The sequence below is a fragment of the Rhincodon typus genome, chromosome 4 (genome assembly GCF_021869965.1).
Source record: "Rhincodon typus isolate 14 chromosome 4, sRhiTyp1.1, whole genome shotgun sequence".
Lineage (NCBI taxonomy): Eukaryota > Metazoa > Chordata > Chondrichthyes > Orectolobiformes > Rhincodontidae > Rhincodon > Rhincodon typus.
The window spans coordinates 105758883-105781253 of record NC_063335.1 but is presented as its reverse complement, the minus strand read 5'-3'; the positions used below and the strand labels follow the sequence as shown (position 1 = coordinate 105781253).

General features: G+C 41.5%; 1 protein-coding gene across 1 annotated transcript in view; it reads left to right on the top strand.

The window, feature by feature from the left end:
• Positions 1-22371, top strand: part of lama1 (laminin, alpha 1) — a 221825-nt gene that overhangs the window by 50834 nt on the left and 148620 nt on the right. The window contains exons 5-11 of the mRNA XM_048596187.1: positions 3947-4064; positions 6182-6360; positions 6635-6740; positions 9450-9610; positions 12257-12397; positions 16023-16196; positions 19487-19588. Of these exons, the coding sequence (XP_048452144.1) occupies positions 3947-4064; positions 6182-6360; positions 6635-6740; positions 9450-9610; positions 12257-12397; positions 16023-16196; positions 19487-19588 (981 nt within the window). The remainder of the gene's footprint in view (positions 1-3946; positions 4065-6181; positions 6361-6634; positions 6741-9449; positions 9611-12256; positions 12398-16022; positions 16197-19486; positions 19589-22371) is intronic.

Here is a 22371-nt window from a genome sequence, read left to right as displayed (position 1 = left end):
CCCTTCCTCAGAACTGGAGTTCTGAGGAAGGGTCACCGGACCCGAAACGTTAACTCTGTTTTCTCCTCCACAGATGCTGCCAGACCTGCTGAGCTTTTCCAGCAACTTTATTTTTGCTCCTCCTTTATACCTGTAGTTATTCCTCTGCAAGCAGCGGAATAAAGATAGTTGTAAAGTCACAGAAAGGTTATGGCACAGAAGCATCATGCCTGCACCAGTTAAGAGTTAATCCCATTATTCCAATATGACCCAATTTGTTTGGATTCTTCCTCATGCAGAATGCATTGAAGGTAAGGTGCTCACCCTACAGGAAAGAGGGAGCCAGCACCCGGGCAAAGATGGCAGAATTGCAACAATACAACCATTGTGACGACTAATTTCAAATGGGGCAGAGGTAATGTCACTGTCACTGGGGTGGGCAGAGTCAGATGTCGGGAGCACCCAAAATCCATCCCATTCCAGTCATTTAAATCCCATCTTCTTTGCTGTTGTGGGAGCTAATGTTGATGCTGTGGAGGTGGAATGTGATGCCAGGCCTTCCCACATCTTCATTTCAGGCAAAACTGCAGAGAAAACCCAGTTTTAATTTCTTTTGAAGAATAGAACATTGAGTAAGGAAATGGTTACAAGGAACTGTTGGTATCAGTTTCCCTTCTCCTCCTGGGACATCTTGCTTCATTAGTATTGCTGGGTAAATGTAAGTTGTTGTTGCTCTGAGTAATCTACTTAAGGTACCTCAGGTTGCCAGTTTAACCTGAAGGAAACATTGCTCTCTCAAGATGCTTCTCTAACATTGTTATATATCGTGCCAGGGAATTTTTTAAATAGTGAGCTGCTGTTTAAGCCTCCCATTATTAATTTGCATATATATATGCAAACTAAGGACAGGAGTAGGCTTTTGCACCCTTTCAGACTGTTCTGTCATTCAATCTCTCTGACTGAATTTGAAATTTTAGCTTGTTATGATCGCTCTTTCCTAGATGATCCTTTACTAGCCTGCTAATTGGATAATAATAGACAAAGTCAGAAGTCACATGACACCAGGTTACAGTTCAACAGGTTTATTTGAAATCGTAAGCTCTTGAAGCGCTACTCCTTCGTCAGGTGAAATATCTCCTTCTCAGTCCAGTTTAGCTAGCTTAGTCTTCACATTTGACATCCTTGCATGTCTTTATCTACATTTAAAATATGAATTTAAGCTCATCAGCCATTTCATCACTGTTACCTAGAGGTTTCTTCACTGTGGGGCCATTAATTAATCCTGAATCACATCACCAAATCTAGAGCCATTCCCTGATTGGCTCTAGAATGTGCTGTTCTAAGAAACTGCCCTCCAAAAACTCCATGAGCCCATCTTCCAGGTACCCTTTCATCAATCCCATTCATCCAATCTATTTGTGGATTAAAACATCCCATGATTACTGCCACGCCTTTCTCACAAGCCCCCATTATTTCTTCCTGGATGCTCCACCTTGCTGTTAGGACATACACAGACTATGTTCAGATTCTTACATTTGATGTTTATCTCTATCTGAACTGATTCTACAGCTTGATATTTAAAACTAAGGCTATCTCTCATTATTGTACTAATACCATCCTTAATGAACAGAGCAATATCATCATCTTGTCCTAGTTTCTTGTTCTTCTGAACAATCCAATATTCTTGAATATGCAAGTCTCAGTTCTGGTCATCTTGCAGCCAGATCTCTGTAATTGCAATCAAGTCACACACATTTGTATCTATTTGAACTGATTTATCCATTTTGTTACAAATCCTGCACAAAGTTGCATACAGAGCTTTTACTTTTGTTCTTTTAGTATTTTTGCCAATTCTGGCCTTATTTACTGGTGTAGTCTTAAATTTGTATGCTCTGTCACCCTTTTGCAATCTCCCTATTAGCATTTTTCTTGGTTTTATCTTGCTATATTCCCTTGGTCTTTCCAGTTAACCTACCAGATCGTTGGTCATATTATCCCACCTTCCCACTGTTTCAGATACAGCCCTCTATACCACCCTAGTTAAATAACTTGCTGGACAGCTCCCATTTTCTCAACACTGAGCCAATATCCAATAAATCCAAACCCCTTCTTCCAACACTGTTGTTTGAGCCTCTAATCAACTCTCTAATGCTAATGACAAAATTATTTGTTCATGGTTTGCTTTTGTTCCAAAAATAGAAATTATCCATTAAATTAATATAACGTATTACAATACCATGAATACTTAACATAAGGTGAAAACTAAATTGTTTCTTCCAATGCTGTGCAAGACTACAGTTATAATTGCAGGATTGACCATATTTTCAGCAATCTTTGTTTTAACCGGCATGTTATGAACCAGCACTGGATAAACTGGCAAAAATTATATGCTTCAAATACCAGAAGTATTGTCGTAGTCTCTGCAATGTTCAAGTAGTCAGCTGAGGGAGCGAGTGAAAATGCTGTCTGCCAGTAAGTTTTATTTAACGCAAAGTTGCGTTATTATTTAAGTGGTTTATGCTGTAAATAAAGTATAACAGTAATGTGTATACCCCCTGCATTATGTTTCTATTATTTAGTGTGTATTTTACATTGATTTTTTTTTTGTACTTCTTGATTATTTGGAATATTTGATCAACCTGCACACTCCTGGTCCCATAGGTGTCGGTTAATAAAAGGTTTGCTGTACTACATGTCGAACATGTGGCGCGAAGGGTTTTCCCATAATTTCCAGCCCCTGGGTTTTCTGTGGCTAAAGGGTCTTAGACAGTGTCTTCCACCACTGTCTCTTTTCAGCAGCATCAGCAGACTGTCCTGGACCTTGGTCAATGCCAATCTTCAATGCTTGGGTCATGGACAACACTGATGCACTGGAACAACAGCAAGTTTTGGTTACTTGGCTTGTAGGCTGGATTACTGGGCTCCTTACAATAGAAGCAGTTTTTGACAGTGAGCTCTTTTACTTCCAATGGTTCAATTTACAGGCCAAATAAAGTCTAGAGCAGACACCTTTCTACATTTAAGTGTAAGTTATCAAGCAAAATAGCACTGCAATTCTGACAGGCAGAAAATATCATATTACCACTTCGACTAGTGGCGAAACTGGAAACTTTAACGATCAGTTACAGTTTCCCAGTGTCAAAAGTCTTCCACACAATTCGGTGCTCTCGCAATACAAAGAAAGAATGATTAGCTACATATTGAAGATTTGCCCAACGTAAGAACATTTTGATCAAGGTTGCAGTATGATAGAGTGAAATACCATTCCAAGCCCTCCCTCGGTATTTCCACTTAGTCTGGATTAGATTTAGCCAGCCCAAATCCCAGTGCACAAAGCAAAAATAAAAATATGTAATCTGAGTTTCAAGGAGGCCTCTGAAATGTTGAAGTGAGTTGATTAAAGAAATATACACAATCCAAAGTGCTATTGAATTGGGCAAAGTTGACAGTATTTTAAAATTCCAAATTCCTTTGCATTGAGCCACTGACCTGATATCTAATCTCTGCTCCATTCTGATCTTGCCCCTTTTGGCCATTGAAATAACCTTGAGAAACCTTTGCTTTCTGTGGGCTGTTTAAACATCACAGAAATGTGTTTCTTTTCCCATCCCCATTCAGAGACTTGAGCATGGACTCGAACAAACCAGGACCGTCTGTTTGGCACAAGCTTTTTACAGTCAAGGGCTGTTGATTAGTCAGTGTTTGTAGAGTTGAACTTCGACACAAGTTGATCTCTATAAAATCACTGCATTTAGACTCAATGCATAGAATCAGTTTACAAGGTACCTGACTGAGGAGCAAATAAATGAATACCTGCTCAGCAGCTCTTCAATTATGGCTCCCAGTTTAGGTTCTGCCTTAATATTTAATTCCTTTTTCTCCTGGGATGTTTGAAACTGAGAATACTTTTAAAATCAAGGAAAGTAATGCTTTCTTTTTTTCCTTAAAAATAAATCTTTTTCTATAGAGATTGCAGTGCCAATGTGAACACAATACCTGCGGGGAGAGCTGCAGTGAGTGTTGCCCTGGTTACCATCAGAAACCATGGCAGTCTGGAACCTTTGCTTCTGACAACACTTGTGAGAGTAAGTAAATATATCTCAATGCATTTAGTTGAAGGCAGAGACGATAGGTGACACAGCTCCTATTTCAAGGATTGGTGTTGGGTTCATTGCTTTTTGTCGTTTATATAAACGATTTGCATGTGAGTTTAGGAGATATGGTTGGTAGGTTGGCAGATGATGCCAAAATAGGTGGTGTAGTGGACAGCGAAGGAGATTATCTCATAAAGTACAACGGGAGCTTGATCAGATGGGCCAATGGGCCAAAGAGTGGCAGATGGAGTTTAATTTAGATAAATGTAAGGTGTTCCATTTTGGTAAGGCAAACCAGGGCAGGATTTTGTACTGTTAACGGAAGGGCCCTCGGGAGTGTTGCCGAACAAAATGACCTAGAGATGCAGGTGCATAGTTCCTTGAAAACGGAGTCGCAAGTCGACAGGATGGTGAGGAAGGCGTTTGGCACTCTTGCCTTCATTGATCAGAACATTGAGTGTAGAAGTTGGGACATCATGTTGCGGCTGTACAGGACATTAGTGAGGCCACTTTTAGAACACTGTGCACAATTCTGGTCGCCCTTCTATAGGAAGGACACTGTTAAACTTGAGAGTGTGCAGAAAAGATTTTCAAGGATGTTGCCAGGGTTGGAGGGTTTGAGCTGTAGGGAGAGACTGAATAGGCTGGGGCTATTTTCCCTGGAGCATCAGAGGCTGAGGGTGACCTTGTAGAGGTTTATAAAATCATGAAGGGCATGGACAGGGTGATTGGCCAAGGTCTTTATCCTAGGGTGGGGGGGTCCAAAACTGGCCCAAACATAGGTTTGAAATGAGAGAGGAAAGACTTAAAGAGGACCTGAGAGGTAACATTTTCATGCAGAAGGTAGTGCATGTATGGGGCATGCTGCTAGAGGATGTAGTGGAGGCTGGTACAATTACAACATTTAAAAGGCATCTCGATGGGTAAGTGAATAAGAAGGGTTTAGAGGGATATCAACCAAATGCTGGCAAATGGGACAAGATCAGATTGGGATGCTTGATCAGCGCAGACGAGTTGGACCGAAAGGTCTGCTTCCCTGCTGTATCACACTATAACTCTATAACAGCCCTCCAGTATAGCAGTCAGGCAGTGTACATACTCACTCTCAGTCAGATTTGTGCAGTTCACCAGCTTGGCAAAGGCCAAAGAATCATCAGACAGTGGCCCTGCCTCAAAGGTGTTTCGTCCTTTTATGTAAAGAGAAGTAATTTAAAGTCGATGCTAACCCATTTTCCCCACCCTCCCAACCATCACTGACTTGGCTACCCACCTACCACTCCATGATTATAAGGCCTGCTTATTGCTGCTGATATGGCCTTCTGGCCTAGCCCAACCTCATCTTATCCAGCGCCCCCATTCCCAGTGACTTTCAACTCTTGACTCACCAAGTCCCACTTCTCTGCAGCAAATTGCTCCTCCTCAGACAATGTACCAATTCGCTACCTAAAGCCATGATGGGACTGCAGTGATTCAAGAAGCCACCTTCTCGAGAGCAACTAGAGTAGCAGAATGAATGATGGCCCAGCCAGCAACATCCACATCCCGTGAATGAATTTTTAAAAAATATTCTGCCCCCTCCACACTCAGGAGTTGCATTGGAGATCCTAATCTAATAGTTCTTCTCCATTAACAGCTCTCGGTTTTTGTCATTCACTAGCAAATGGTGTTCTCTGGTTCTCCAACCTTCCAGCAATGACTGGACCAAAGTCTTTGCTTCTGGACTGTACTCTCACATTTGATGCAGTGTGAAAATCCAGATCATTGCTGACCGCTCTCTGATCAGGGTAGCAATGCCTTTGGCCCCCTCAAACAAAAACTACTATTTTCCTTTATTTTGCAAAATAAAACTGTACTGTGGTCATTTTATAAAATGATAATGCCATGATTGATCCATCAAAAATTCAAACTTTTCAACTGTGTGATTGATATGTAGCTTGAAGCAATGTATAGATAATGATAACTGTTCCCAAGAGTTTCTCATGCATCTTAGTGCTTGTACAGCTTTGATGGATCCATGATGGTTTTGGCAGATATTAGTTACTAAAATAGCCATCAGTTTGATTTGAGTCTGATAATAAAAGCATGTACCTCAATTGTATTTAAACCAGAGTGTAATTGCCATGACAAAGCAGAAGACTGTTACTATGACCAGAGTGTAGCTGATCGCAACCTGAGTTTGAACATACATGGTCAGTACAACGGTGGGGGTGTCTGTGTTAATTGTACGAACAACACTGCAGGCATCAACTGTGAGACCTGTATTGATGGCTTCTACAGACCTCACAAGGTAAATGTTATGTGATATAGAATCCTTCAGTCTCACTCATTTCCTTATTTAGCCAACTCGCTGTACTTACTATTCCATTCTTTCAGCAATGTTGCGATATTAAAGCAATGTATTTCAAATTTTACAGGCATTATTTAAAATGTATTCACTTAAAATGTTAAAATGTATTGATTTTTGTTTAAGTTTGGGGTGGCATTCAAGCTATTATTCCAACAGTGAAGATCTGAAAAAAGTAGAAGTTTGACTTGCTGATAATGTTGATATATTTATATAGGTCTCTCCTTTTGACCGTGATCCTTGCTTGCCATGTGGCTGTAACCCAGCAGGATCTATAAATACTACTTGTGTGAAGGATGATAATCACGCAGTTATAGAACGTGGTGAGTTGATTTTAAATGGGGTTTATTTGCTGTTTTTAATCTTCCATGGGATGTAACCATTGCTGCCATTATGCATTCCTAATTGTCCTTGCATAATTTATGATGGACCACTATCATGAACTGCTGCAGTCCATTTGGTACAGGAACATCCACATGTGCACTTGGGGAAGAAGTGCTGGATTTTGACCCAACGACAGTAAGAGTGGTGATATAGTTCCGAGTCAAGGTGGGTACATTGTTTGGAAGGAAATGTTTTGAAGGTGATGATGCTGCCATACATTTGTTACCGTCTCTTAGATGGTTGAAGGGTTTGAGCTATAGGGAGAGGCTGATTGGCCAGCGCTGTTTTCCCTGGAGCATCAGAGGCTGAGGGGTGAGCTTATAGAGGTTTATAAAATCGTGAGGGGCATGGATAGGGTAATAGCCATGGTCTTTTCACCAGGGTAGGGGAGTCCAAAACCAGAGGGCATAGGTTTAAGGTGAGAGGGGAAAAATTTAAAAGGGACCTAAGGGGCAACTTTTTCACGCAAAGGTTGGTGTGTGTTTGGAATAAGCAGCCAGAGGAAGTGGTGGAGGCTGGTACAACATTTAAAAGCCTTCTGAATAGGTACATGAATAAGAAGGGTTTAGAGGGATATGGGCCAAATGCTGGCAAATGGTACTGGATTAATGTAGGATATCTGGTTCTGTTTCCATGCTATAGCTGTCTATATCTCCACAGCTGTATAGTAAAGGTCACAGGTTTGGAAAGTGCAAATGAAGGAGACTTGGTGATTTGCTGCAGTGCATCTTGTAGATGGTACATACTGCTACTACTGACCATCAGTGTTGGAAGGAGCAAATGTTGATAGGGTGCCTATTAAGTGGCCTTGCCCGAACAGTATATGTTCATTGATAGATCCATTATATTTGCAGAGACTTTGTAAAAGGCCTAAAGCTACAGTATCTGGCTGAATAATAGGAGTAGGTAGAAGACCAGGAAACGATTATTCGACTGATGCTAAAATATAGTAGGTTTCAGTGGCTCAAGCTCTCAAATACCTCCCCAAATCTCTTGTACTTTATTCCACACTACCTGACTTAACTGTTTCTATTCCACATGTTTGTCAGGCATTGCGTAAATTAATTGATTTGATTTTTTTTTGGATTTTGGTTTTATTGTTATGTGTATCGAAATACAATGAAAAGCTTTGTTTACGAGCAGTACAGGCAGATCACAGCAAGCAAAGGATGTACGGATCACAATAGACTTAGAGGCATGCAGGTTACATTGCAGGTTACATTATTTGAGGCTAGAGTCCATTCAACAGTCTGATAACAGCCGGGAAGAAGCTGTTCCTGAACCTGCTCGTGTGTGTTCAAGCTTCTGTACCTTCTGCCTGATGGAAGAGGTTGTAGGGGGTCATTACCAGGGTGCGATGGGTCCCTGATGATGTTGGCTGCCTTTCCACAGCAGCAAGCCGTGTAAATGGGGTCCATGGATGGAAGGTTAGCTTCTGTGATGGTCTGGGGTGTGCACACCACCTTCTGTGTTTCTTAGGGTCCTGGGCAGTGTGGTTGCCACACCAGGCCGTTATGCACCTGGACTATATGCTTTCATTGGTGCATCTGTAGAAGTTGGTGAGGGACCTTACGACATGCCAAATTTTCTGAGCCGCCTGAGGAAGAAGAGGCATTGTGGTCCTCTTAACTGTCGCATTTACATGGTAAGTCCAGGACAGGCCGTCAGTTATTGTCACTCTCAGGAACTTGATGCTGTTCACCCTCTCAACCTCAGTTCCATTGATGTAGATGGGGGCGTGTTCTCCTCCTTTCTTTCTGAAGTCAATGATCAGTTCTTTAGTTTTGAGAGACAGATTGTTTTCAATGCACCACGTCACCAAGCCCTGTATCTCCTTTCTGTGTTTTGACTCAGCATTGTTAGATATCTGTCCCATTACAGTGGTGTCATCAGCAAACGTGTAGATGGCATTCATTCGGAATTTGACAACACAGTCATGGGTGTACAGGGAATACAGTAGGGGGCTGAGGACACATCCTTGGGGGGCTCCAGTGTTGAGTGTTATTGTGAAGGAGGTGCAGTTACCTATCCTCACGGATTGCAGCCTGTGGGTCAGGAAGCTGAGGATCCAATTGCAGACGATGGAGCTGAGACCAAGGTCACGCAGTTTTGAGATCAGTCTGGAGGGGATAATGGTGTTGAAGGCGGAGCTGTAGTCAATGCGCAGGAATCTGACGTAGATGTCTTTGTTGTCCGGGTGTTCCAGGGATGAGTGCAGGGCTAGGGATATGGCTTCCTCTGTGGACCTGTTATGTCGGTGGCCAAACTGTAGGGGATCGAGGCAGGTTGGAGACTGGGATTGATGTGGGCCATGACCAGCCTTTGGAAGCACTTCATGATTATTGAGGTTAGAGCTATTGGGCGGTAGTCATTCAGGCACACTGTACACTTCTTAGGTACGGGGATGGTGGTGGTCTTCTTGCAGCAGGTGGGGACTTTGACTTGTAGGAGGGAGAGGTTGAAGATGTCAGTGAATACCTCCACCAGCTGGTCCTCACAGGATCTGCATGCTCAGCCGGGGACACACGGATTTAGAATTGGATTTAGAATGGACCTGCACCCGTTTTCTCTTGTATTACAAAGCTTTATTTTGATAGTAATGTACAGAAATATCCATTGATTTGCTTTCTAATTTTATTTTGTACTAGGTCTGTTCCCTGGTCAGTGCCATTGCCGAGAGGGTTATGCAGGGAAGACGTGCAGCCATTGTGCTCTGGGTTTCAAGGGTTTTCCCAATTGTGCGCGCTGTAACTGTAGTCTAGCTGGCAGCATCAATGATGACCCTTGTGCTGAGCCATGCCATTGCAAGGTTAGTCGACGCGATCTGACAATGGCACATCTTCTTTACAATCCCTTTCAGTGAAAGAGAAAGTGTGTAAGTTTTGTAAAGACCCAATGACATTTTATCATGAAAATGGACCAAGAGGAGAATGCAGTGCCACGTTTTTGGGTTTTGGATTGGGAAATTGGAAATCTAATGGGCGTCCTCAACCTTGCACTGTGATTTTTGACTTGATTTGCTTGTCCTCCAGTTATGGACAGTGGGAAGGGTCTCAGAGTCAAAAGGATGCTCTCGAGCATTTTAAGAGCTGCAGTTTACAAAACAGAGAGAGAGCGAGGGCATTCAGCAAGTTTAACCAATTTCCTTTTTAATTCGACTATTCCATTCAAAAGGTGTTAAGGAAGGAATTTCTGGGCAGAAACGAAAGTGCATGCCCTTTGTCACAGGGTTGGATTGATTGGAACATCCATCTTCACTCCTCATGTCCTTCCTTTCCAAACAGAAATTCAAAGTCGAGATGTAAAATGGTTAATTTCTGATTAATTCCTGTATCCCAGCCTCTTCTTTTCCCAACCCTATAACATTGATTTGCTTCCTGTGCAAACCAAAAAATGTTGGGCCACTAATTGGAAGGAAACAATTTGGAACTGCTTAGTAACACCAATATTAGATTATGAATCCCTGGGCATCCAGGAGAAGAAAGGAATAAAATGCTCACTGTTCAGAGGCTGGCTTGGTTAATGTCACAGGATTAGATTTACTTGTAAACAAATGTTTCCGGAATGTCATCATTCTAAGGGCAATGTGCAATGAGTCAGAAAATGTTAGAAATGCCCACAGGACAATCAGTGCTGTACCATAATTTAATTATACCTCACTAACTTGTAAAGTACAGAGGAGTTAAAGGGTTTATTTATTCACTCATGAAACTGGTGCACAGAATACCATTTTAGCAGAAGGACAGTTTTTGGCCAGTCTGCATGAATGTTGACCCCACTCTGAAACTGACTCTTTGTGCATCGCACATTTTTTTTGCCTCAATAAGAAGGACAGAGTTTTCTCAGGCTCTTTCATCAGCCCTACAGAAAAAGTAATATTTACGTTTTGTAAACAATAAAACCCGTCATGTGGAGCAGTCAACTTCAAAGCCTTCCAGACACGTGTTGGACCAGCCTTAGCTCAGTGAACCTCACAGGTTGGAGGTTCAGTAACTTAAGCCAAGCATTTTAGACTCAAAACACCTTGAGTGCAGTACTGAGGGAGTGCTGTGCTATAATCTGAACAAGACACTGAACTGACGTCTCACCTGCTTCTGTAAGAGATCCCGCTGTAGAGGAACAGACGAGATAGTCCTGGGATTGTGACCAATATTTATTCCTGAACCTAACAAGTTGAAAAACTGCCAGTCATTACTTTCTGACTATTTGGGAGCTTGCTGTGCAATAATTGATGCTGTGTTTTTCTACATTACAACAGCAGCTTCACGTCATCGGTTGTCAAGTGAGTTGGGTTACCCTGGGGTGCTGCTACGTGATTCTGTCCAGTTGGAAGTTCTTTTTTTGCCACAGGGTTGCTGCTGGGCAAGTTGATGCTACAATTTGGTTCTTCACTAATGAGAGAGCTGTACTCAGAGGCATGCACCAATACCCGCTTCAACACCCAGATAAAGCCTGAGGCCTAGTTTCTACTGAGCCTCAAGTCTGTTGCTTTGAGCAGAGATTGACAACTGGATAATGATGTTTACCCTGTAATCTCTAGTGTACAGACGTTGTGCGATGTCTCATAGTTGGTCTGCTGTCTGCCTTTAAGAGACATTCCCATGGTATCATCACTGCATCATTGCATTTGACCTGAGGGTACAAATGTCTCAGACTCCATTTTAACCTGGATCTATTTGAAGCACAACAAGCTAATGAAAACATACTACACTTGGTAACCTAATAGCTTCATAGTAGCCCATATGCTGAAGAGCGTGTAACTATAATATCTGTATCTACCCAGAGCTGTAGCTAATGCCTGTTGAATCATTCAATACCATGTTATAAGAACAAACAAAGAACAAATAAAATTACAGCACAGGAACAGGCCCTTCGGCCCTCCAAGCCTATGCCGATCCAGATCCCCTATCTAAACCTGTCACCTATTTTTCAAGGATCTGTATCCCTCTGCTCCCTGCCCATTCATGTATCTGTCTAGATACATCTTAAATGACGCTATTGTGCCTGCCTCTACCACCTCCGCTGGCAACGCGTTCCAGGCACCCATCACCCTCTGTGTAAAGAACTTTCCACGCATATCTCCCTTAAACTTTTCCCCTCTCACCTTGAAATCATGAACACTTGTGGCAGCGGTGGGATGCCTAGTTCTTATGTTATGGGAGCTATGCAGCATTTGGTATTAAAAACATCACAGGAAAGAAAGCCCAGACCCTGGTGGCAGTTTGGAAGTTACTATAAGCCTACATTATGAGTATAGTGACACTGAATATTCTCCTAACATCTCTGTCCAATGCTTTAATGGGCGTTCCCAGTTGCATTTGACTGTGACAGCAATGTCTGATACCCTGCTTTCACTGGTGGCTGTTGAGGTTGCAAATGATGCAGGTTATTTATAAGTATGGTATGCACTGCCCTCATTAATTCATGCTCAGACTAAAACAATTTTGAATTACAGAGAAACGTGGTGGGAGAGAACTGTAACCAGTGCAAATCAGGGTTCTACAATCTGCAGGAGAGGAACCCTGAAGGATGCACAGAATGCTTCTGTTTTGGACTCTCTGGTGTTTGTGAAAGCATTTCCTGGTCCATTACACAGGTGAGTGGTGACTGGTTCATGACATGCCTGCAAAGGTTTTATTTACATTTTCCCAAATAGGATAGTTCTCATTTAATTGGAAGCAGATGAAGCTGGCTGTTTTAGGAGCTATTAGTAGTCCAGCACAGTGTATGTATTCCAAGCATCAGGAGAATAGTGCAAGGTGCAGTTTAACTCTACTCTGCTTTTGGAAGGATTTTAACATGCCATTGGCATGGATTTGTAAATGGTCGCTATGCTATATTACAGTAAATCACCTCTGTGCTTCAAGTTGTCAGTTGCTCCATTGTAAAATTGTTCTGCAAGGTTGCACAGTCTATTAAATCTCTCTTTAAACCTTGAAACTGCACAGAAGAAAATTGCACAGCTTTTATAACAATTTCATTGTCTATAAATTGCCTGGTAGTCTCCTGAATTGTTGTATTGGGTGTCTTGGACTTTATAAACGGGGATTTTTATTTTTCTTTTACACCCAGGATTTGATCATTAAACCTTAAGCAAGTCACTATTCCCAGCAAGTGGAATTAACTCCTGTGTCAGCACGAGTCAGGAGGAAAGAATTTTCATTTTTAACTGAGCAGAAAGTTCAAGTTCAATTTAATCTGGATGGACATTGTAGTAAGATGTGGCCTACTGTCTTGTTCGTGAATATGAACAGTCTTTATTAAGCATAATTATTGTGGAGCCCTACGGAATTGGGCTCTAGTTCCATGTGATTGGCTGTTACCTTGACCTAACTGTTTATGTACGTGCTCAGAAGCTATTAGAGTTAAAGATAATAATTAACTCTTTACTCCACAGATACTGGTTCTAGCTTACCAGTACACCACGCAGTTAATGTCCCCTCTAAGCTGAGCAGCACATTCATTTTCAAACTATCACCTTTAAAATAAATAAAATGTTTCTCTCAAACTAGAATTTGTAAATCTTAATTAATGACGTAAATGTGAGTTTTATTTCACTGATACAGTAAAACTCATCACAGCATCTCTCAATCTGACATGTTCTTTTTCTTCAAGACACTGGAGCTTTTAAATTCCCTAGTCCTTTCTTCAATCTTTCAGCATTTCAGTCATGCAATCTATAGACGATGGAGTTAGGGTTAACTCTAACCCTAAAAATGTACCTTCCAACTTAAATAGCTATCATGAGCTACAGGGGAAAATGGTGACGGACTCAATCTCGCTTCTCTTGAGAAGGGAAGGCTTGATTGGAGCAAAGAAGGATGAGAGGTGACTTGATAGAGGTGTACAAGATGATGAGAGGCGTAGATAGAATGGATAGCCAGAGACTTTTACCCAGGGCGGAAATGACTGTTACGAGGGGACATAATTTTAAGATGATTGGAGGAAGTTATAGGGGAGATGTCAGAGGTAGGTTCTTTACACAGAGAGTGGTGGGTGCAAGGAATGCGCTGCCGGCAGTGGTCGTAGAGTCAGATACTTTAGAGACTTTTAAGCGACTCTTGGATAGGCCCATGGAGGATAGTAAGATGTAGGGTATGCAGGGTAGTTTGATCTTAGTAGGATAATAGTGGGCACAACATTGTGGGCCGAAGGGCCTGTACTGTGCTGTACTGTTTTATGTTTTATGATGTGTGACCTGAAAGAGGCTTCAAATTGATGAAAGATTTTGATAGGGTGGGTACAGCGAGAATTTTCACCTTCTGGGAGAGAGTTCAACCAGAGGTCATCAGTGTAATGAAGAAATCCATGAAGGAATTTGGAAGAAACTTCTCACCTAGAGAGTGGTAAGCATGTTGAACTCCCTCCCGTAGTGAGTGGTTATAGGGAATAGGATAGATGTCATGGAGGGGAAATGGGACAAGCTTGTGAGAAGGGAGAAGGCAGCAAATAGTTTCCATGGTAGACTTTGATGGGAAAAATTGGCAAGGAGTACAAGTGGAGCATAAACACCAGCATTGACTGTTTGGGCCGAATAGCCTGTTTCTGTTCCATAAATGCTATCCAATCCTACGTGATTGATTTTCTATGCCTTCTCTTTACTATTAGAGTACGCATTGTAATATGATACACATTGTGGAGTTTGACCTGCATTGCATTGATTTCTCAAACTGACAGTCAATCAATTTATAATTTCTGTCTTTAAATACTTTCCGTGATCTAGCCTCCATAGCTGTCTGGTGTGGAAAATTTCAGACATCCTGAGAGCAATAAAGCCTTTGTATCTCAGTTTTAGATGTGTCCCCTTCTCCTGTAACTGTGTCCCAGAGATTAAAATTCCCTCATTAATAGAAACATTTTCTCAACATTTACCCTCTCCAGCACCCCCTCCGAATCTTATGTGTTTCAATAAGACCACCCCTCATTTTTCTAAATGCTCATGAATAAAGGCCTAACCTGCTTAACCATGTTAACATGGATATGCCCTGGGCAGTATGTGGGGATGAGGGCTCGAGGGCTTTATGATGTTTTATCCTTTAGAAGCTTCAATACCGTGTCGGTACATGGAGGCACCTTAGCACCCAGCATTCATCACTTTCAGTCTGGGTTTTCCAGTCGTACATTCCAATAGATTCCACTCTCATCAGATCAAAGATGTCAGAGCAGACCCAAGAATTCTGCTGTCTCTATACGCCTTCCCCTCTCAGGAAACTGCAAACCATGATATATCAAGAGAGACCAGATCAGTTAGGACTGTATTCACTGGAGTTTAGAAGTATGAGGAGCAATCTCATAGAAACCTACAAACCCTAACAGCACTAGACAGGGTGAGTGCAGGAAGTATGTTCCCAATGACCGGGGAGTCGAGAGCCAGGGTTCAAAGCCTGAAGATACAGGGTCGACCATTTAGATGAGATAGCGAGAAATTTCTTCAGCCATAGAGTGGTGAACCTGTGGAACTCTTTGCCACAGAAAGCAGTTAGAGCCAAAACATGAAATATTTTCAAGAAGGAGTTGAGTTAGATACAGTACTCAGGGCTTAACGGATCAAAGGGTACAGGGAGAAACTGTGACCCAGGTATTATCAGCCATGGTCATGCTGAATGGCAGGGCAGGTTCAACGGGCCGAATGGCCTGTGCCTCCTCCTTTTTTCTAGATCCCTTTTGATCTATGTTCGACATGCCTGAATCCTTCTGGAGCATTTCCTGTGTAATTCAAACACTTCTCACAGCATTGAAATTAATGAGTAGAATCATGTCAGGCTAATCAAATGTTCCTTCCACTTGCATCAAATGTCTCAGGAAACAAGTCAGGGACTACAAAATTATTCTAATTTACTATATTGATGTTCAGGTTAGTAAGGTCACCCACCCCCCCCCTCCAACAATACCTGCACGTTAAACAACATTGCAGTATGTTCGAAGGAATGAGATGTGACTCAAACCTTTTCCAATTTTGAATATTTGTTTCTCCAAAGAAATTATAATGATTACCTTTTCCAAGTTTCTCTTTAAGGCACAATTTTGTATAGTATTCAAGCACTTTCTTTTTGTAAATAAGGAATACCACAGCAGTTCGGTCGAGATTATCATTTCATTTAATTTTCATCAGTATTGTTGACCAGCTCATGAATGACATTAATTATATTTGTATTGTGCAGAATCTTATAAACTTGTAATGCGATGACAAATGTCATGCCACTGACATTTTTATTTTGAAGGTCACGGATGTTAATGGATGGCAAGTGACTGACCCTCAGGGTGTAAAGAAGGTGCAGACTTCTCAGAATTTGTTTGATGGCTCCAAACAAGTGAACATTAACAACACCGAGGCCAGAAAGTCTCTGCCTGCTTTATATTACTGGACAGCGCCAGAACTGTACTTGGGCAATAAGGTAAACTGACCTAGTTTAAAAATTCATTATCCTTGCATTCCTAGTTTCTAAATTCAAAGAATAAACACACTTTGAAATTATTGCCATGATAGGCCAATGAGACAACTGTCATTAAAATTTCAATTATTAAAAGTAGGACATAACTGTAGCGGGAAGGACAGTTCAAGAATGGATATTCATACATACGTTGAATTTAGTAAAATATTCTAACACGCACACCAGGTGTCTATTTACTTCATTAATGGCTGCCACCATTTAGTAACCAAGGAAATGAATCAACACTCACTTGTTTCAAAGAATACTGGCACAAGGGACTGGGGATGAAGAGGACATTTAATTGGGCATATTGTGCCTCCTCCTCAGGTAACTAAGTCCCTGGGTCGTGTACAGTCTTCCCACTTTACCACTGATTGAGGCCCTTAAGGGGTAATTAATGAATTAATGACCAGTTAAGAGCATTAGGATATGGGGTGCAGCTTCCCTCTTCCCCCAACTCCTCGACTTTTCACAGCCATCTCCTCCCCATGACCCTGCTCTGCAAAACCCATCTTGTCGCGCCATCATTTATCTCTGGTCTGTGGCACTGAGCGATGCTGGGCATCTGGTAGGCGTCATTTAGGCAGGTTACCACCTCCCTGCTGGTGCTATTGTCCAAAAGAGCTACCTAACACCTCCCACCCCAGGCACTTGATATCCTGGAAGGTCCTGTGATGCCTTCTCAACTGCCTAATTAGCATGTAGTGCTAGCAGGCTTGGGTGAGGAGGCAGCACAGGTCTCCCACCAGCAGCTAAAACTCTCTAAACATTCCCCTCCCTATTTCTCTTCAGTACTTTGCAAACACCTGCAAAGTTGAAGCTTGAGATCACATGTCCAACAGTGATGTTTGTTCCTCATTTTATTTAGAAATCCTAGCGTCCACATCCGGATCAACCATAAGCCACATGTGTCGAGTGGTAAATATTATCAGACAGTACAGATTGGCAACTCCTTTCCCTGATGGGAGGCAGCCTTGTGAAATCAGAACTCCAAGGACAAATTTCTTCTGGCTTGACCACGTGGCGGGTTCAATAGACATGGATTCAACTGAAGTGGTGGTGTTAGCGGAATATGTCAGGGATTATTGTGCCTGCATTTTCAGCCCCCCGTGATCGGCAGAGCTACCTCAATGGATGAAGTCATTCTGAACCTCACCACTTTGTGTAGCCACAACCAATGCACTGGAAGTCAAAACAGACCCACAGGAAGGACAGAGTAGCAGATGTTTTCAAAGAACATAAAAGCCACCACCTTGTGCCTGTCCAGCTATTTAATGACGTTATCGTTGATTTCCATCCTAACTCTATAACCCTCCTGAGCACTCAAACCATTACATTTTTGAGGCAGAAGGACGATCAATTTTAATTTTGAAACTTACAATTGAGTTACAGCTCAGCAGTATTGTTTTTAAGAGACTGAATTAGAGATTTTCAGTAGCCTTTATGTAAAAAAGTGGTTCCCGGCATCATAGCTGAATAGCCCAATTTTTCCTCCCCTCCCCGCCTTGCCAAGGATTTTATGGAACCTACAGTTCAGGGAAGAGGTGTGTGGAGTGACTTATCCAGACACAATGCAAAGTTTGATCCTTGGACCATGATTTGAAATTAAATCAGCAACATATTCGCAGCATGTTGAAGATCATGCGGCCTGTGGTGGACTCAAACTTGTAATACGTTTGAATATTCATTAACATAAAATAGTCTTCAGTAATTCATAAAGCACATGAGAATCTCAAGATACTGGGTTCGCAGGTGATATGCACCTTTAAAGACTGAATCCTTTGCAATGCATACTTCCCAAGTTCAGCCATGTCCTACGGACTGACATGTTCAGGCTGAATACTAACATGAACGTTTAATTATGAGCGAATGCAAAATAAATTTTTCTTACAATGGAGAATGTTCCTAAATCCCCATAATTGAAGCATATACCAACCATATACATTTAACTCCCTGGCTAAGCTAGTCTCCACAAATAATGATGGTGCACATGGTAAAAAATGTAATGGTGAGATATTTTAATGTTTATAACTTTAATTTTGAAAAATGCCTGAGCCATCTCTATGCTCTCTTTTGTTAGTGACAGTGGAGTTGGCCTGGAAAATTGTGGTTATCCTGTAGAGGCTCCTTGTTTGACCAGGAGACTGCTAAATAGTAGGCCACCTCTAGCTGTGTTTCATTAATGAGAAGCTTTCACAGTTAGAATTTAACTAATATCACATTGGGAATGGTAGACAGTTGACAAAATCCCTGCCATTAGTTCTGGACATGTCTGTGAAGTTTTTCTTTTATCTACTTTACAAATTAATTAATATTTGTTAACACTTTAATCACTGATTAATATATATTAAAAGCCTAGTGCTTGCAACCTGTTCTCAAAATGTAACCCTTCTAGTACAGGTATAATTCTCATGAATCTTTGTGACCTCCAAAACCAATGCATCTCTCCCTGGCTGCAGTGTCCAGTCGTGAATGCCACACTCTAAATTGGAGTCTATAACCAGTGCTTTACTGAAGTGAAGCATAACTTCCCATCATTTGTAGTCTCATCTGCAGAAGACAAATGCCAACACTTGAGCAGACAATACCTCAGGAGTGTGGATTTTCACAAACTGTATGCAGGGTTCAAGCTACATGAAGACTAGAAAATTACTTATTCATTAGAAAATGAAGGTGATGGATCCAATGTAAATAATTATCCTATTTAAATGAGGTCCAAGCCTGCTGGTAGCAAGGCTTCATCTACTTCAATGCCAATGGTGTCTGAGAAAATCAGGCATAGACCACTTTCAGTCACACAGGGTCAGGAGACTAATTAACTCATCCTTGATTACTTCTCATGAGGCTCCTCCTCATCAGCAAAGCTATAAACCAGTCAGAGCTTTAGAATTTAACTGAAGGAAGTCTCCAGTTTGTTCTGAATTTCTGAATTCAGAATTTTGTTCTGAGCCACTGAGAGTCTTCCCAGGCCATTTCAGAGGGCAGTTAATAATTAACCACATTGCTGTGGGCCTGGAGTCAAATACAGGCCAGACCGTGTAGTGGGCAACAGATTTCCTTTCGAGTGGACGCGAGTGAACCAGATGGGTCCCTAAACCATTAGCCTGAACCTCTGAATTTCTAGTCCAGTGAGATTACTATTACATCACCATCTCTCCCTTGTTCTACAGTGTAACAGTGATGGCATTTCCAAAGTTCTTCACTTGAGGTTGTGATATATGTAAATGCAAGCCTGTCTTTCTTTTCCTTGTCAGTTGATTGCCTATGGAGGCTACCTGAAGTTCTCTGTGTTATATGATTTTCCAATGGAAAGCGCTGATAATGAGGTGATCACCAATATTGATGTCATCATTGAGGTAAGGATGCTGGAAACAATTACAAACTGGTACAAACTGAAGGGAACTGATTGCAGAGTGAGAGATAGTAGGAACTGCCGATGCTGGAGAATCTGAGATAACAAGGTGTAGAGCTGGATGAACACAGCAGGCCAAGCAGCATCAGAGGAGCAGGAAAGCTGACATTTCGGGTCTGGACCCTTCTTCAGAAATGGCCCCATTTCTGAAGAAGGATCTAGGCCTGATTGCAGAGTGAGACAACCGTGAGGCTAGAGGTCTATTCACACTGCGCACATTCTCTTCGGGCACAAATTATTATAGGCAGCATACAATTAAAGGGTGGTTCAGAGTAGAGAGGTAGCATGAGTTGGCGATAAGGCTGTAATGTAACCCCAGGGATCTGAGCCACACATGACTACATGACTTCCCCAGAAGATTTATATTGATACACTGTAAAGCAGTACCACATGCAGAAAGTAAATTGGATACAGTTTGAAGTATCATTTTTATTGTCACAGTAATTCATATACAGAATTATGCTATTAAGTAAAAGTGAACCCGTAGGATTTACACAGTTAATCATTTACACTAAAAGCCTACTTAATCCTGGTAAACTCTCATCTGGTGAATCTCATTAAAGCCCCTTTGTTGATGCTGGAAGGCTTTAATGTCCTTTCGTAAACATTAGTGAGCGTCAAATACTTGCAGCGTACTGATAGCTGGCAGGGACACGAAAAAAAACTGCCTAAACACCAGAATTAGCAAAATAACACAAACATTGGTGAGTTGCAAGTTTGTAATCTAATCTCTGGGATTCATTGCTGTAAATTGATTAAATTCCCTCTTGCGATTTATTGAACTGAAGTCCATGATTCAATTACGCCGAGCATGCTGGCTAAGCAGGAGTAATTACAAGAGCACAGTCTCATCAAGAGGTTCAAATGATGACATTAACAAGGAAAGCAATTTGATTTGTCACCCAAATACAAAATTTAATTATTTTCATTGTAGCCACTTACACATGCTCATTTTTCCATGATGTATGTTTCTGAGTTAGAGACGTAAGGGATCAAGCTCCCATATTAAGAATTCAGTGTATAACCCATACTGACACTGCATTACAATATTGAGCAGATTCTGTATTGTCCAACACACTATCCTTTGGATAAATTATTAAACTGAAGCTCTGATTTGTTATTTTGCTACTTTCTTCTCTCTTCCCATGCTTGGCATTGCACCAGGCATAAGAGCTTCCATAGATATTTATTCCTGAAACAGGTTACCAGAAGCTAGACTTTGACAGGTTCCACTCCATATCAATCTTGTCTGACCAGGAGATTCTCCCACTGACTTATTGCAAGGATTTACTGGTCAGTAATCAACCTGTCTAGTCATGTCATGATGGCACTTCTCATGGCCAACAATTCCTAGCATGGGACGTGTATAAGGAGCTTTTGTCCCAGGATCAGAGATGCTGTTGTTCAATAAGATCTCTTTATGATCATTCTTCAGGTGACTGTAGAAGACACAATAGCACCAGCTTTGCTTTCAATCGCTCTCAATTTGTCCTGTGGTAAGGTTGATTGAGAAATAATTCCTCTTTTGCTGAACTGTTGGCACTGCTGATTTGTCTCCCCCTGCCTTATTCCTTGTTACTGCCCTTTCCTTTTTGTTCGGAAGGACATGTTATACTGAAAGAAGTTAGTCAGTTCCTAGAGTGTTGATGAAAAGAGGATTTGCTTTTGAAGCTTTTTGTCTTTCACTCATGAGGCTGCATACAAGAATACCACATTTGAAAGGGAACACCAATTTTGCTACATGGGGAAAAGTCCAGTTGCGAACCAATCAGCACCCTTTTTTCTCATGCTGAAGAAATTGTTGTTCCCTTTGAAGTGTGGTATTCTTCTATCTGTGCTGATGAGTGGAAGGCAAAAATCTGCAGCAGCATGTTTCATCAATGTTCTCCTAAATTTGGGTGCTGACATCTTACTGATAATAATTGAGAAGGTTGTAATTTTATCCAATTGGCATTGATTGAAGATGGAGAAGGATAAAGAATAACATTTAATCAGACACCATTTAGCCAACTTCTGCATTTCTTCCAGGGGCAGATTTTGCTTCATTTGCTAACATTAAAGTACCTCATATACTCACCCTGACATATTAGTTTCAGTTCACAAGGAGGGATAAGTATTCATCCGGTGGCACAAAAACATTGAAATTCAGCATCATCATTGTATCTATGTGAAGTTGCCATTACAGATTTGATTGGCAGGCTATGTTGTAAAAGATGTGAGCCTTTTCTTTTTTTTTGAACGTTTGGTAAGGCTAACTCTCACCTCCAGCTCAAACAGTCGTTGTTCATTTTTCATTATAACCTTGCATACTTCATCTAGCCTTTTATGCTTTATTGCAATATTAAGGAAGGGTTGCGTTGTCAGAGCTGCCATCTTTCTTGAAGATGCATTCAACTGTATGCACTGGTGGTTCATATCAATGCAAAAGATCCCATTAAGCTATTTCTTCTAATCTCTGGTCCAATATTGTTTCTTCACACTGTAATGTTAAGGATAAATTAGCTGTTCAGTCAACTGCATGCTGCTTATGGGCTTTTGGTGTATGCAGGATAACTGTCACATTCTCCACCTATCAAGAATGTGCTGAAACATGCCTGTTTGAGGGTCTGTTTAATTTAGGTACAGTATTGTACAGTAGTGTTGTGGTGAAAGGATAGAATCCCTGAATAGCTTGCCCTGAAACTCAGCGTTAAGACCCCACTTCAGGACTTGATGGCCAAAGAAGGT